The sequence below is a fragment of the Brachyistius frenatus genome, unplaced genomic scaffold (assembly GCF_029030835.1).
Source record: "Brachyistius frenatus isolate BFR_SWC_R1_liver_20210118 unplaced genomic scaffold, ASM2903083v1 Contig_104, whole genome shotgun sequence".
NCBI classification, from domain to species: domain Eukaryota; kingdom Metazoa; phylum Chordata; class Actinopteri; family Embiotocidae; genus Brachyistius; species Brachyistius frenatus.
Window position 1 is genome coordinate 257,501 of NW_027210703.1, and position 16,192 is coordinate 273,692.

A 16,192-nucleotide genomic window follows, 5' to 3' on the forward strand; every position below is an offset into this window, starting at 1 on the left:
TAAACACGTTAAATATTTATGGGATTCCCACATCTCCAAAATCAGGACCGCCTTCTAGACTCCTCTAGAACGGAAAAAGTGACTATCGCTGAAGCGGTGTTAAGATGTTACCTTGAAATCTGGGATGTTTTAATGGATATTTTTCACTTCGTTTTCTGACGTTTTACCGACTTGAGTAACAATCAATGAATCGTCAAGATTGACAGATTTATCCACAATAAATAATCATCTTTAACTGTACCGAAAAAGAAAAAAAAAGTACGAGTTTGATATGAATCCGGGTTAAGTTCCAACGCAGACGATCACATTAACTGTAAATGTCGTCCGTGAAAGTAGGCGGGGTTTAAACATTTCTCCAAAGCTGTCCGTCATCTTTCTCCGTCATTTTACACACAACTTGTACATCGATTATGATTATTATGTGACCGCAGGCTTTTGGATCCACCATTTGAAACGGGTAAATACACACTTACAGCCTTTAGAGAAAGTCAGACAAAGCAACAACAACAAAAAAAAAAAAAACAGACTCATTTGAAACGTGCTTTAAACTGTTCATTTTTTTTCCTCGAGGTTGTTGTACGCAAGAGAAACAGAATCGTTGCTCGAAAATTGAAACTTTCAGTTACATATTTTACTTTACGAGGACTTTCACTCTGCCGTTTAATATATTTTATACTCAAACGTGAGCGCCAACAATCCCGAACGACTTTCATGGCTTCTGTTTCATTTCAGCCACGATGTCGTGTTGTGCCGCGAGGTGCGTTTTTTCCCCTCTGGCAGAATTTGATATCTCCATTAACACCACTGCAAATACACACACACACACACACACACCTGGCTCTGTGTATGAATGCGTACAGGAGTGTGTGTGTGTTTATGAGGGAAAAGCCTGATGTTGGACATATTAAGCCGCGACACACAAAACACACAGCAACACACATGGCCATAAAGCAGTGGGGCTGTGTGACCGGAGAACTATAATTAGGCCTCAATGCGCTATTAAAACTCACACTCCCATCAACTAGAGGTCAAGGAGACAGCCACCTACAGCGCAACACACACACACACACACACACACACACACACACACTTAACATCTATCACCAAGGATTTAGAAAGAAAAGCCGCACACTCCTGCACACCTATTCTGTGTAAACATGTGTGTGTGTGTGCGTGCGTGCGTGTGTGTGTGTGTGTGTGTGTGTGGTGTGTGTGACTGTCTGAGCGATGAGCGGCCGTTCAGGGTGGCCATTAACACACTGAAGGACAAGGTCTCTCATACCACGAACATACCCCGTGAAAACATGTGTCTAACACCGTGTTTGATAATGAGCCAACAGCAAATGTTGAGGTAGAGTGTGAGTGTGTGTGCGAGTGCGAGTGAGTGTGTGTGTGCGTGTGTCTTTGGAAAAATAAATAAATAAGTAAAACTTATTTGAAATGCGTAATATCTTCTGAAGACTGAATTCATTGTGTTCTCTTCAAATGTTGCGTGTCTGTGTCCACAACTGTCCTTTAATGTGGGACGTTTGTGGAAATACACAAGCTGCAGCCAGTTGGAGTGTTGACAGCGTCACCTCAACACTAGGGTTGTGTACTTTTTTTTTCTTTTTAAATCATACTCAGATTGTGATTGGTCTCATTTTTATTAAAAAAAAAAAAAAAAAATGAATGCAATGAAATGAAATGAAAACTGAAGCCAACTTCCTCTTCAGGCTGAGCCGACACAGCGATTTATACTTAATGAAACCCTACTTTTCTTGTATTTGCTTATTGTTTGGGTATTATGACAATCAGAATCAGCTTTATCGGCCGGGTATGTTTACACGTGCAAGGAATTTCACTCGGGTCGCTCTGTCAAATGTACAAACACAGAAACACACGTAAATGGGCATAGAAAACATAAATAGACGTACATACAGCTACAAAAAATGATATATCATGATGTAATTGCACCAAGTGCAAAATGTTGACGGTGCAATTCAGCATTGTGCAAATGGTAGAGTGTTATTGCACAAGCTGTCTCGTGTGAATTGTTTAACAGAGGGTGAAAACTGTTCTTGTTTCTGGTTGTCCGACCACATCACCGGGGTTTGCTGTGTAACTACCTTTTTGTAACCATTCCACTTCAACACGACTGAAGTCGCTCCCTCTTTGTAGAAGTAACTCCACCGTGGAGCACTTTCAGCGACGCTTTGCTCGAAGGGTACGCAGGTAAAACGTACAACATACCGCCGGGTGAGCACCTGAGGAGCAGCGCGAGGGGTCAAAATACAGACGCACTCAGACGGCCTGACGCAGCTCTGTGTCATCAGTTAAAGACAAGTGCTACGTACAAAAAGAAAAAAAAAACAAAAAAAAACAAGAGCCAGACTGTGCCATAATAGCAACTGTGCACATGTAATTTCACACGCCCCACGTAAAACGTGTCAAAGAGCCCAGTATGAGAGCACCGCTGCTCAGACACAGTGGAGGAAACAGGCCTGTATTAGTGTCATTAATAAGACACGGCGAACAAGCCAACAAAGCACAGAGGCTGGCCACACACTCCAGTGGGCAGCGCCTCACCCATGTGTGTGTGTGTGTGTGTGTGCGTGTGTGTGTGAAAATGTGAGAGTGTGTCGGTACATGTGAGCGTGTGTATCCACGCAGGCCTAAGGACCAGGGAGTGTGTGCGTGTGTGAGAGTGTGTGTGAGTGTGTGTGGTAATTCGCTTTGTGCACGAGTGTCTGCGTGTGACTACGTGTTCATGTACTGTGTGCAGTGTGTGTCTATGTGGCTGACCAAAGCCAGAAAAGATCGTTCCAGGCACCACCGCGTGTGTGTGTGTGTGTGTGTGTGTGTGTGTGTGTGTGTGTGTGTGTGTGTGTGTGTGTGTGTGTGTGTGTGTGTGTGTGTGTGTGCGCGTGTGGCCTGAATGTGACCCAAACTCAAAGGCAGCCCAGCTATTAGAGCTGTATTAGTACAGAGCTGCTATTACAGTGCCTACAGCACTGCTAAATGGCTGCTATTATAGACCAACACACACACACACACACACACACACACACACACACACACACACACACACACACACACACACACACACACACACACACACACACACACACACACGGAGTCCAGGCTTTCCATATCCAAACACACGCTTGTTGAACGCGTGAGAATAGCGTGGCCTTCAAGCTGTGACCATCACACTCTATTCATTAAGCCGACGCAGAAAACACCCTCCAGTGTGCGTGCGTGTGCGTGCGTTAATCATTACGAGTGTGTGTGCGTGTGTTTGTGTTCTTGCAAATCAACCGTGAGATCGGCTAATTTTCTTGTAAACTATGTGAAACAGTGAGGAAAGCTCAAATCAAACACTCCCACATCAACAAGTCATCGGACCGTAACAAGAACAAGACTCTTCTGTACGTCGTCAGGCAGAACACACACGTATCTTATGAACGAAGCAGGGGTTTTTACGACTGTAATTTAGGTTTTGAAACGTGATCCACTACAGCAGGCCAGATAGAAATAATTATAACAAAGCAGCGCAAAATAACGAGGCACAAGCAGCCTAAAATTTCAATTATTGAATGTTTTTTTTCTCTAATCTGTGTTTATATCTTATGATATCGTCCTTTGTAGCCATATATTCTATAGTTTGGCATCTTGAAGCCAAGAGTTAAGTACCATTTAATAATTGATCAATATAGCCCTTGTAAAGGCTACACGTGGGTAACAATGATCCGGATGAAACTTACTCCTGTAGACAAAGCAAAAGTTATGCTTTTTAAAGTGAAAACGCATAAGCGTGGATGACGCTTAAGTATCAATGTTTGGTACCAAATGACGAGGCATTTTGTTTTTATTTGATACCATCGAAGCAGTTCAGTCGGTGCCATAAAAATATCAAAAGTTCAGCACTCAGCCCTAATCTGGACTTCAAACAATGATTCGTATAATTAAGTCTAAAAAGAGAAAATTGCCTTTATTGAAGTCCTCACGATTTAGAAAAATCGGTGTGAGGCGTCATAACTAAAAACTGGTTTGTATTGAATGTCATGAGAAAACAGTTAAAGCCTCGAGAAGATCTGCAAATTAACAACAGCAGCCTTTATCATTTTCACACCATTCAGCTCAAAGTGTTCTTGAACAAAACAGCCTGTCTGTGTCGGCTCCAGAGGAACTCCTCTGCAGGTGAACTCTGACCTCCCAGCTGAGAGGTGGGAAGAATTTAAAAAAAAAGGGGGGAATTCCCCTGCAAGAAGCAATACAGGATCCCATTCATTCAACACAGGTGCGATGTACTGTTTTTTAGTGCAATTCCAGAGCCTGCACTGCCACCTAGTGGCGCAAACAGCGAACAACAGGAAAAAGAGAGGATGGCATCAATTAAGGAGGAGAGGACAAAGTGTGTGTGTGTGTGTGTGTGTGTGTGTGTGTGTGTGTGTGTGTGTGTGTGTGTGTGTGTGTGTGTGTGTGCGTGCGCACTTTGAGTGGGTGTCTTTGTGGGGACCCGATAAGAGTTTTAAACTTGGGAGTGAGGACATTTTCACTCTTTTGGCACACCGTCGTAAGGGCAAGTTTGAGGGTGAAGCGTTGCTTTTAGGGTGAAGGTTAGATTTAGGTAAACTTTGGTGTCAGATATTTCACCTGTGACGGTGAAGAAAATGTCAATTTGGGTCCGAAGACGCGCAAAAACGTGCGCGTGCCCCCATTTGCGCACGCGTACGTGTCGATATTTGGATGTGCAAACCCGCGCGGACGCACGGGACGGAGACCGCGCGGGCGTACGTTTTTTCGAGGTCGCGCGACGCTCGTGCGAGAGCTCGCTCCGACATCCCCGAGACTCGCGGCACACGGGTGGTACGGGCAGAAAAACACGTGGAAACGGTCACACGTATTGGTTTCGTGGTAAGCCTCTACGCACGTGCGTTAGGCAAAGGCCAGAGTATTGGTTTTAATGAGCCCACACTGTTCTTTCTATCAATCAAAAACACACACACACACACACACACACACCCACAGACAGACAGACAGACTCTCTAAACATAGTGAATGACGGGTTGATCATGCCAGGCCACAGAGTCTGGCAGCCTCTCTCTTCACACACACACCTTGACAATACCGCCTTTATTTGGAAATGCCATTTTCTCTCCTTTAAAAGGGGGTTCCCCCGCATGTCCTCGTGTGTGCCTGCCCGTGTGTGTTTTTCTTGGACGGCGACGACTCCAGGGCTTTCCCCTACTTGGTTTTTCCAAAAGCCCAATTGACTGACGAGAGAGCAGCAACATGACCTCTCCCTCTCTTTCCCTCTGTTTCCCTTCCGTCGCTCTTCTTTACAGACGTTTTTAGTTTTTATGTATTTGTCCGCTGCTGCCAATCACCGCTGTTTGCCAAGACACTTACACAGATGTTCACTCGCGCACACGCACAAACTCTTCTACTTGTATATATTTGTAAAGACCCTAATGGATTCCTTCGCCCCTAACGCCCCTCTCCAGCTTTTTTTTTTTTTTTTTTTTCCCCTCTGAGAGCTACTTTGACAAAATAAAGGGTTGTCGGGCAGCTGCTCATGTTTCGTAACATTTATTCACATAGCTGAGCTCCACCCCAGCCAGCATGTGCACGGGCGCTGGGTCAAATTAAACAGTCTAATATAAGATTTAACTTAACCCTTCAATTGGGACACTGCTCGATCGCATTATTCTCTCGGGCACGTTAGAAAATAAAAAATACATTAAAAAAAAAATACATTGAAATGGATCGCCGAAGGCAATCAATGTATCTGGCAGCCCGCCCAAGTACGTCCATGTGTTGTGAAGCACCCGCATATTGTCCGAACTTTTTTCTGTACATAAAGGCCAAAACTAATTTAATCTAGGAGAGGCTGCGTATTTGACCGGTGCATGGATGAGGCTACTTCTTGTAAAATGTAGTAGTACAATAAGTAACACTGTAATCTCGCTGCCTGGTGGCCTGTTGCAAAGGAGTCTTACGGCACTTATGTCTCATGTCAGCTGAAGAACACGCATAAAGCAAGAAAGTGACGCGACTACCTGTGACCCCTCCGAAGGTGCCGTACGTCATGTTGCAGGCCGTCCTCTGCAGGTTGTGCTCGTATACCAACTTGAGCTGGTACTGGTCGCCGTGCTCCACGTTCCCTGCGGTGCCTGCATGAACACGGGTCGTGAGAGAGAGGGCGTGGGTCATGTGACGGTTTTGATGAAAGCAATGCTCGTTGACGTGTCGACGTGCGCACTTGTCCGTTTACCTGAAACGGAGTAGACCGACAGCTTCCTGGGGTGAAGGACAGCCAGGTGAAGAAGCTCCGAACACCTGGAAGGACGGCGAAAGAATCGGCAATCAGAATCGACAGCACTTCACAAAGTGTCAGTCAGAAGACTGGGGGGAGGGGTGGAGGAGGAGTACTCATTTGTATGTCGGCCAGAGCCAGAGTTCCCCGAATAAATTTCATGTTCATTATGTGTGACGGATACACCGCAAATACACGCGGACATTTTAAGCGGCGCCAACTCGTCAAGCTGAAAAACTGGCCCTCAACAAAGCCTCCCGAGCTGCAGCCCTGCAGCTGGCGAAGATACAGTTTCTTCTTCGTATGTTTCGGCGGGCCAGATGCTTCCTGCCGCTGCGGTTGAATCCATGTTCTCAGCTCAAAGGGGTGGTATCCACTCTTATTTACACTCATATTTCTAAAATAATTACTGGAACAGCTGCTGCAATCCCCCCCCACCCCCCCCTAAAAAAAAAAAAAAAAAAAAAAAATCCCCTTCTGGTTAGGGTTGAGCTGCAGGTGATGTTCCAGTGATGCTGATCCTTGATTTTCACGTATTTACTTTGCCACAGAAACCGCCGAGAAGGAATGTGCGCACGTCTCGGACGCGGAACAAATGCCGCCTTGACTCACTTTCAACCGCTGTTGTTATGTTTGTTGAAAGAGCAACAACAAGGGAGTAGAAAAAATATAGAAAGAAAGAAAGGAAAAAAAAGCGGTTCCCACAAGGTTTCTTTCTTTCTCGTGGAAAACCGCGGCAGTCAAGTGCTGAAACAAAACCTTTCACCATCTGTCCACCTCGGTCTGCCCTGACAATATTTACAACGTGCTTCTCTGCCGAGGGCCGCCGTCCAAAATGCCCCAAAACCAGCCTCTGAAGAATGTTGTGCCGAAAAAATAAATAAACCGCAGGTAACCAAACATGATGTCTTCCAAACAGGCTGATTTAGTTGGATTCTGCTCCCAGTGCGATGGTGTGGGAAGCCTTCGGGACAAGCCGCATCTTTTCCCAGAAACCGAGCCCTCGAGGAGATTCCTGTGCGGCCGCAGCGAGGCAGTGGGAGAGCTGTTAAGATTCGAGGATCGTCGGTGCAGCGAGGCGGCACCAATAAATGGACCATGTTTATGTCTAATTCACTGTCTATTTAATACATGTTTACTACTGCGGACAATAACTCTAAAAGGTGGCATCGCTTTTTACTTTTCTACCGTATTAGAAGGTTTAAAACTGCACACACACACACACACGCAAAAGTGTGTGTTTTAATCACGTTTTACACTTATTATGAAAGAAAAGTTGTACTTGTTCTTTTACAAGCTGCAGACTCTTGCTTTAACTCTCTTTTTTGTTGTCTTGCTGCTCCACTTCCGAATGACCACTTGATCAGGGCACACGTTTGGTTCGGTGTGGTCCCTCTCCTGCGCAATTTAAAGTATAACTTCAACTGGATATAATTCTCCCATTAATCTGTAGCACACGTGTCGCCGCTATCCTATCCAATATTATTCCTCCTCGCCTGACTTCTTCCCCACATTCGCACAGTTTGGGCTGTGACGGGTTCCCATAATCTTCTTTGCTCGGAACCAAATCATTTTTTTTAATTTTTTTTAGATGGACGCATTTGCACATTTCATTTGACCCTGACTAAGAGGTTGTCAGCTCTTAACATTCAATCATACGACAACAAAGCAGGATGGGGCCCTTGGGTTCCAACAGTTATGCTAGTAACGCAGTGGTTACCGTAGTCTGACCATTATTTAAAAAAAAAAAAAAATGTTTGGGCTGATAGATCGCAGTAAATCATGCGTAGTGACGGAAACTCCTGACAATTTGGGTTTGGGTTTAGCATGCGTTGCAGAGTGAAAACAACAACAACAAAAAAGATATGATAATGTGGTGGTAAGTAACAGCAGGGCTGGTTTTTCAATGAATGAAAAAGCAGTGCAACAAGTTCTGAATGGGTGTTCCTGGCAGTCTAAAGCAAGTCTTTATTATAGGCTATACTATGAATGCTTATAATTCCCAGACCCTGTGATTTGTGACTGCACAGAGCAGACTGAGCTTTCGATTAAAAGCACTGTCCTGTGCACTGTGGCCACCCTGACAGCTCTAATGTTCAGTTCCTGGAGCGGACCGGTGTCTCTCCCGACGGCACAGTGTCCTCTCCAACAGTGACCTCTGACCTGCTCGCCAACTAAAAGACACCTCCAAATAAAAAGCATCAGTTAAATGGATACAATCTCACCAAAAAGCTTCACACTGCACCTTGAAGCAGCACTAATGTTTATGCCAAGCTGCAACCAAAAGTGACGTCAACCGAGCGGCCGTAATGAAGCCTCGAGCTCTGGCTCCACGTCCGGTTATTGATGGGATTATTTTCAGATGGACCGCAAGAAGACGGAGGGGCTTCAGCTAGCAACACTGAAAATACTCATTGACTTCAAATTTACGAGAGCAGTCGAAAGACGAAAGCTTTTCTTTTGCGTCCCGGCAGTGGACATCAGGCCAATATGCCAATCTGAAGACAGGCAAAAGGCACTGACGTACTGGAAAGCAGCCAAGAGGACTTGAGGGAAGGTAGGGGAATGAGAGATTAGTAACACCAGCAATGGTAGTGGTGTCAGAGCAGATCTGTGCTGATCTTGATTTATATCAGGAGTGTCACTGTGATGTCACCGAAACCAACAGCAGAATAAATGAGAACAAGAACGTATTATTGTCTGAAAACTAAAATAGCCAGTGTGATTCAGATAAAAAAAAAATTAAAGTCCTGTCAAAGGGAAAAAAGCATTCAAAAAGCATTCCAAAAAAAATACACTGACGAATCCTACGTTACACTCACTATGTCTTATTTTAACCATGCTGTCAAATCAATTATTATCATGTTTTTTTTCCTCTTAATTTCTACGATTTTTTTTTTTTTGCGAGGTAGACTTACGAGACAAACTTGCCCACTTCGACCTGGATGATGGCGTTTTGAAGCTGAACTTCTAGGAGCTGGGCGTCGGCCAGATCTCCGTCGGTGGACTTGTTGGCGTGTGGGGAGAAGATCCGCAGCATCCCCATGTAGCTGCCCACCACAACCTTGTCTGCAACGTGACGATGACACGGGACAAAAAAGTTTATTATATCACCAAGCAACCTCAGATAAGTAACCTAATGAAAGAGGGGGTGGGAAACACATGACATCATCACGCAGAGAATGGAGTTTTATTTTCTCTGTTCGTGGAAGAAAAATCAAAGGTAGTGTGTTGTTGTGTTTTGGCGTATAAATCAACTTTTTCACTGTTTTTCCTTTTTTGTGTAAAGCCATGAAAAAAAAACATAATAATTTTGGTACAGGCCAATGATAATCCCAATTCAATTTAAAATGATTACATTTAATATCATGAATGCGTAGATCGCCTTCCACTATGTTCAAGCTGTGGCTGGTAAATTTGTGTTCATTTTGTTTCAGCCACACAGTAGGAATAAATTGGAAGCGATATACTAAGGAGGACACATAACAATGTCTAAATCTCAACGTGGCCATATTTCAGGCATGGAATATTATATTGCAGTTTGTATGCTGTGTGGCGGTTGGTGTATAATTTCCTCACGCACCATGTCCAGTGCCACTGTTGTCCACGTCTGCGACACATAGGCATCCCTGGTCAAACTCCTCCCCCTCGCCGAGTGCGGCTGACCACCAATCACGGGCCTTGAACAGAGACATGCTGCCTCTGATTGGACGAAGGGGGAAAAGCAGAAAAAGGGAAGGGTTAATTACTGTGAATGAAACCTATGCACACAAAAGAAAAAAAATCCTGTTAATATATTTTTCTGTACATTGTTGTGCAAAATGTTATTTTTCCATTAAATTGTCTCTATAAGATGTATTTCTGTTCAACTGACAGATGTGCAAAAAGTCAAAGAAAGTTTGCATACAGCAAAAATGAACAATAGAAACTATATTTTTAGAGCGTTCATTTTTATAAAAGTATTAACTCTCATTCAAGGAGTAGAGTAGTAGGGAAGGCTAAGCGCCTTGCTCAAGAGCACCACAATCGGTAAGGAAGCCGGGGCACAACTTCTTCTCCTCCTCCTCCTCCTCCTCCTCTTCGTCTATTCCTAGTTGCATCCTGCTGGCACAAAATCAAAGCACACCATCCCTCTCTGGATAATCACCGAGCCATTTGCCACGGTGAGAGCTCGGACCACTGGAACCACAACCGTGGCCAATGGCGGAGAAGGCAACCACGTCACATGACCTCAGGATTGCGACGGGAGGTTGAATGAGGAGGGGTGTGAAGGGAGGGAGGGAGGGAGGGGGGGGGGGAGCAGCTTTTCTACTCTCTAAATGCTGAGCAGGTGGAACAGGCAGTTAATCCAGACTGAGAGAATCCTTCCTGTCAACGGTGCAGCGCCGCACAGGTTCAAGGAATAAAACACCTGGTAGAATTTTAATTTATTTTTTATTTTTTTAAAGCAATGTTTGAAAGGCGACGTGGGAGGCAGTGAGGTCATACGTTGGGGTGCACGTGCACTTTATTTTCTAACAAGCTTACAGAGTCATCCCTCGGCTAATCTGCACAGCTTTGTTCTTCCCCGACTTTCTTTGGCACATGACAATCCATTCTGTTTCAAACTTTTCTAGTTTCTATCCAGTTTAACAGCTGTGGGGGGGGGGGGAAGAAAGAAAGTTAAATTTTCCTCAACTGACGTTTTCAGACAGCAAAGCAATTGAGGACAATTTCCTGTGATTTAAAGCCTCCCTGTGGGTTTGTTGCTGCTATTCAGCATCACATCACATCACCTGTTACTTTGAGTCACAACTCCTGCGTGCACTTTGCACTTAGTTAGTTTAATGTTATTCTATTTTATAGTGTATATATTGCGCATCTTCATATTTAATATTTTTGTAGTCTTATTATTGTATTTATTTACCTGCATCTGTAATGCTGCTGCAGCGAGTAACTATTTTTATTTTATTTTTTTACCACGAAAAGAAGAACGAGTCAGATATTCCTTTTAAAAAAATCTGCATCAACACTATCTGGTCATGTTTATTTATTTATTTATTTATTTTTCAAATTGATCACATTACATTTCCTGAAGTCATTTTAAACCCGAGATCTTCAATCCATTTCAGAAATAAACCGCGGTGTCGTCTCAAAATATGCGCACAACACCACACGATACGGAGATTAAAATAGGGTTTGTACTCCGAGTCAAAGGGCTGCAGAAAGAGACTCGTTTCAATATCACCTGAGGACCAAAAATAAATAAATAACCGAGACACCTGTGGGTTCATTATTTCATTCCCAGGAAGGACTCGTGTGTTTGTGGCAACGACCTCCTCTCCGCGGTGGAATAATAAAAAAAAAAATGGTAAAAGCAAAATTAAAAAAACGTGTGACTACCACCGAGAACCTGTTTTAACTCGATAACGACCCGAGTGCACCTTGAACAGGTAAATTAGCTCGCGAGCTAAACGACAAGCCGGCTGAATTAACTTTAGCTTAGCCGGCTAATTAGCTAGCTGTCCCAAGTTTACCTGGGCACGAGCTCGCAGGTCAGGCGACGACCAAAAAAAAAAAAACAACAACAACCACTTTCCCGCGTCCTTTCCCAGCGCATCTTACCTTCACGAAAAACGAGCCGGTCCGTAAAAAAAAAAAAATAATAATATAATAAAATAAAAAAAGAGCCGAAAGCTCGCTACTCCTTCGCTCACGCTAACATCACATTTCTTAACCTCTTCGCTTTGGGAGCCATCGTCCTGTTGTCATGGCACTGACGCTCAACGGAGGAAGCCGGGTGCTTGTGCGCAAGACCGGAAATAGATGGGCGGGGCGAGGGAAGAAAAAAAAAGTTTTTTGTTTTTTTTTACGTTTACGTCCGCATGGGTTACGTCACTTGCTACCACAGACCGGATGTAGAAGGGCTGCTGCTGATTTGACAGCCCGTAAGGAACAAAAAATAACTGATGAGTTTTTGCAGAAGTTGTCATTTATTATGATAACAAAATGCTTTTTGAACCACATGTTGAATCAGTTCTATTCTATGAAATCAATTAATATTTATTAAAAATAAATACACCTGTATTTTCTTATGAAATTAGTCATTTTGGAAAAGGTACAATTAATAAAAACAAGTAATGCAAAAAAAAAAAAAAAAACCTTGCCAAATACGGTTAATAAATCCTTGATTATAGACAAAGATGGTGTTAAATACAATATAGCTGAGATTTGAAAACACTAGTGTATCCTATATGCATTGCATGTCCTTAAACTGAATGGCAGAAACATGATTATATGTCCAAATTAATAAAATTTGACATAAATTGATAGTTCTGTTTTGATTTACTTCTGTATTTATTCATTTATGTTTAATTCACCCATTCATTTCCCCCCCATATAATTTTACATTTGATTGATTAATTTGTTCATTTTCATACTTAAATATTCTTGCGTTAATTTCCATTTGGATTTTCCTCAAACATATTCATCTCTGTAGCCTATTTACTTTACGCATTTCTGCTTCATTATGCAAATTGAGGAGCTGTCATTTAAAGTTTCCCACGGGTTTGACTTTTGCAATATACAATTTTACAATAAATGCAAAAGCAAAAAGAAACATCAATTTATGTCACATTGTATCACAATCAACGCCAATGTTAATAGTAATTAGTACAATTAAAGGCATGTTTGTTTATTTATTGAGTCACTTATTCATTTGTTTTATTATGACAGATTCAGTCCTACATATGTGCTGAGGTTATAACGTTATCTGCCCCCCACCCTCCCCACCGTAGCATGAGCAAGAACATGGAATTAGATGAAGCATATGCTGCGGTGCATTTTGCGATTTTTACCATACGGGCAGAAAATCATTCACCTGATTTATTCAAGCTGATCCAAAGCTGTCTGCAGGAGAAAGTATTAAATGAGAATACAATATCATAATTAAGAGCTGACAGTGACAAATCTTGAAAAAGGGAGGGCTCGTCCGGGATTTGAACCCGGGACCTCTCGCACCCTAAGCGAGAATCATACCCCTAGACCAACGAGCCGCATGCATTACCATCCACATCATAGCTTTCTCATCTAACTCTACATGCCACGTTGCATGGATTTTTCTGCTGTCTGTAAAACTTTCTGAGAAGTGCTGTGGGCTTGTCTTGTAGTTGACTGCCATCTAGAGGCGCTTCATTGTACTGCAACAGGCTCCATTTCTCCCAAGGCCACACAGCAGAGCCCTCTTATTATTATTATCTAAATCTACCTTCTATGAAACTTAATTTCAGGTTTGAAACAGCCTGATTAACCCAACGATTTTCTTCCTCCACATATATATATATATATATATATATATATATATATATATATCGCAAGATACGTTTGCACAGTTGCAGCCCCATGGTGTAACCATTATTATTTAGGTTACCGTACTGGATTTGAATTGTGAGACGTAAATTTGGAGCTGTAGATTATGGTCAGAATAATTATGTCTGATGCCAGGATGTGCATGTACTTTGTAGTGAAAAATGAGAAAATGAGATTAAAGTTTATTAATTAACACAGGGTTGAGCCATTTTACTTCTTTCCATATTTTCGTACAGAAGAACCACACGGCCTTTCATCAGCTACACAGTTCACTGTAACCGCAGACAGGTGAAGCATCGGTACATAACAACCTCCTGGAAAACATTATTATTATTATTTTTTTACCAACTATCAATTACATTTTGAGGCGAGTGTGAACATAAAGGAAGGGCTCGTCCGGGATTTGAACCCGGGACCTCTCGCACCCTAAGCGAGAATCATACCCCTAGACCAACGAGCCCTGTGCACAAGCAAAATTTCTGAAATGTTTATGCCACGTAGGTCAGACTGTTCCTGTTTCCTGCCACTGTTTTCCAGATTTCTTCAAACGTTCACTGTCACTGAGTGCTCTCTGGAGGCCGTTTATGGTACTGCAGCCAAATTAAATCAAACCAAGTCTCGTGTATGTAATCAATATGCATATATATATATATATATATATATGTAATAGGTAGAATAACCATTTACAGATTCAGGTTTTCACATTAAAAATATAATAAACTTGGTGTGATATATTTTCTGCTGAATTTACTGAATAAACGTCAGAATTATTAATTAATCAGGTACTCAAAAGTCTTCTGATATAAGTGATATGAATCTTCTATTTCAGTGTAGGCTATTTTATATAAGGAATTGCATATACTATAATAGAATATTTTGTGTATAAACTGGTAAAAAAAAAAAGATTTTATTTAATAAGTAAATGGGAAAGTGTCCGTTTCCGAAGACTTCTTCATATTTATGCAAATATCCTGTAAATCCAGTTTTAAAAACAGTCCTGTTCAGTAATTTACTGCTCTGCCAGCAGTGACCTAAAAAAATAAAATAAAGTAGAGTATACTCAAGAGGACTAGCTATTCAAATTCCATGTAAACACCATCAAACCCGGAGCTTTTAAGGGATGTTTAGTCTGTGATCCACTCACGGCCTCACAAAAAGGACTTTTTATTGCATTTTCTAGTCACACCATCAAAAGAAAGCCATCAGCTTATAAAAATAAAACACAGCGGTCTACACTTCTGGAAATATCTCCAAACACAGGTGAAACAATATACATTTCCCATATAACACCCACTTACACAGTATGACATTATTCCCCTTTTTTTTTTTTTATTGATATATATATATTTTTAGTTTCCCATATTTATTTTTTGGACATAAACTTAACGATGAGAAAAAGGCAACATGCAGGTGATAGCAGCACATTTAAAACGCATACAAAAATTCAGACAGAACGTTGAACACAACATGTCGAGACACACGGAGACATTTTAGACACCTGAAAAAAACCCACAAAAAAAAACAACAAAGACGAATGCTTTAGAGGTAGCGCTCAATTTTTAACGTCAGAAGGAGACAACAGTGTTTACTGTAATAAAATACCCTTGAGATATACTGTCGTCTTTATTTTTGAAGAGAAAACTGAAGGCGTCGCCCGTCACTTTGGTATAACAGGATTGTTTTGTTTTTTTATTTGTGAATAATGACGACAAGAGTTTCGCATAGATTTTGAAACCTCCAATAGTGGCATGGAGAATGTTTGATCATTTGCAGAGAATCTCAGAGTAAAAATGGCATTTTTGCTCTCGACTGTTTCAAGTTGTATGAAGAAGAGCTTCTTCTGTGTGTTGAAATGATACCAAATTACCACATTCGGGTTAAAAAAACAACCAAAAAAAACCAAAGCTGGTATAAACATGGTTTTTCTGTGCGAGAACCTGCTCCTACATCCACTAATCGAAACTACTGCCACATGTAACACACCCTAAAACCCCCGTACACAGAATTTAAAGTGCGTTTCCCCTCTTTCCTTGTGAACATCCCAAAATCGAAATCCTTTTTTTTTTTTCTTCCCCCCATTTAAATAAATACTGTCCGCAGTTTATCATGCTGTCACCAAACGAGACATTTCAACTGTTTGGTTTTTTTGTTTGTTTTTTTTTCCTGGGAATCACTTTTTCAAAGGTCCTTTCTGCACTGAATTATTTCTATGATCCTTGAACTAGAACCTTCTATCCCGACAGCTCACTTTGAAAGACTGATCAGGTGGACGCCTAAACAGTCCCGGTCACATAATTAAGAATAACGTGAGGTGAGAGGCATGCTGGGATAGCACCAAAAAAAACAAAAAAAAAAAAAGTGTCCGTGGGCACCTGTTTTTCTGGTGTACAAATATTATCATATCAAAAAACAAAAAAAACAATCCGAGGAATAAAGATCCTAACAAGAAGGTGCAAATTCTAAAGAGGGAGTGAGAGTTGGGAGTATTTTTTTTTAATCTCACTTTTGGTTATACTTCTATCATAAAATGCTTTAGTGTGTGTG

General features: G+C 41.9%; 1 protein-coding gene, 1 long non-coding RNA gene and 2 other non-coding genes across 5 annotated transcripts in view; 1 reads left to right on the forward strand and 3 right to left on the reverse strand.

Annotated features, from left to right (window-relative positions):
- Positions 1 to 12,064, reverse strand: part of bbs9 (Bardet-Biedl syndrome 9) — a 165,038-nt gene extending 152,974 nt beyond the window's left edge. For both annotated transcript variants that reach the window (XM_069711947.1, XM_069711946.1), the window contains exons 1-5: positions 11,906 to 12,064; positions 9,885 to 10,003; positions 9,220 to 9,370; positions 6,260 to 6,324; positions 6,045 to 6,158 (exon numbers count right to left, since the gene is read on the reverse strand). In XM_069711947.1, coding sequence (XP_069568048.1) covers positions 6,045 to 6,158; positions 6,260 to 6,324; positions 9,220 to 9,370; positions 9,885 to 9,996 — 442 coding nt within the window. In that variant the 5' untranslated portion in view covers positions 9,997 to 10,003; positions 11,906 to 12,064. The remainder of the gene's footprint in view (positions 1 to 6,044; positions 6,159 to 6,259; positions 6,325 to 9,219; positions 9,371 to 9,884; positions 10,004 to 11,905) is intronic.
- Positions 1 to 16,192, forward strand: part of LOC138628761 (uncharacterized) — a 76,986-nt gene that overhangs the window by 53,444 nt on the left and 7,350 nt on the right. The gene's annotated exons all lie outside the window — the stretch shown is intronic.
- trnap-agg (transfer RNA proline (anticodon AGG)) lies at positions 13,264 to 13,335 on the reverse strand. Its single transcript has one exon. It is a non-coding gene; the product is annotated as a tRNA-Pro (tRNA).
- On the reverse strand, positions 14,037 to 14,108 carry trnap-agg (transfer RNA proline (anticodon AGG)). Its single transcript has one exon. It is a non-coding gene; the product is annotated as a tRNA-Pro (tRNA).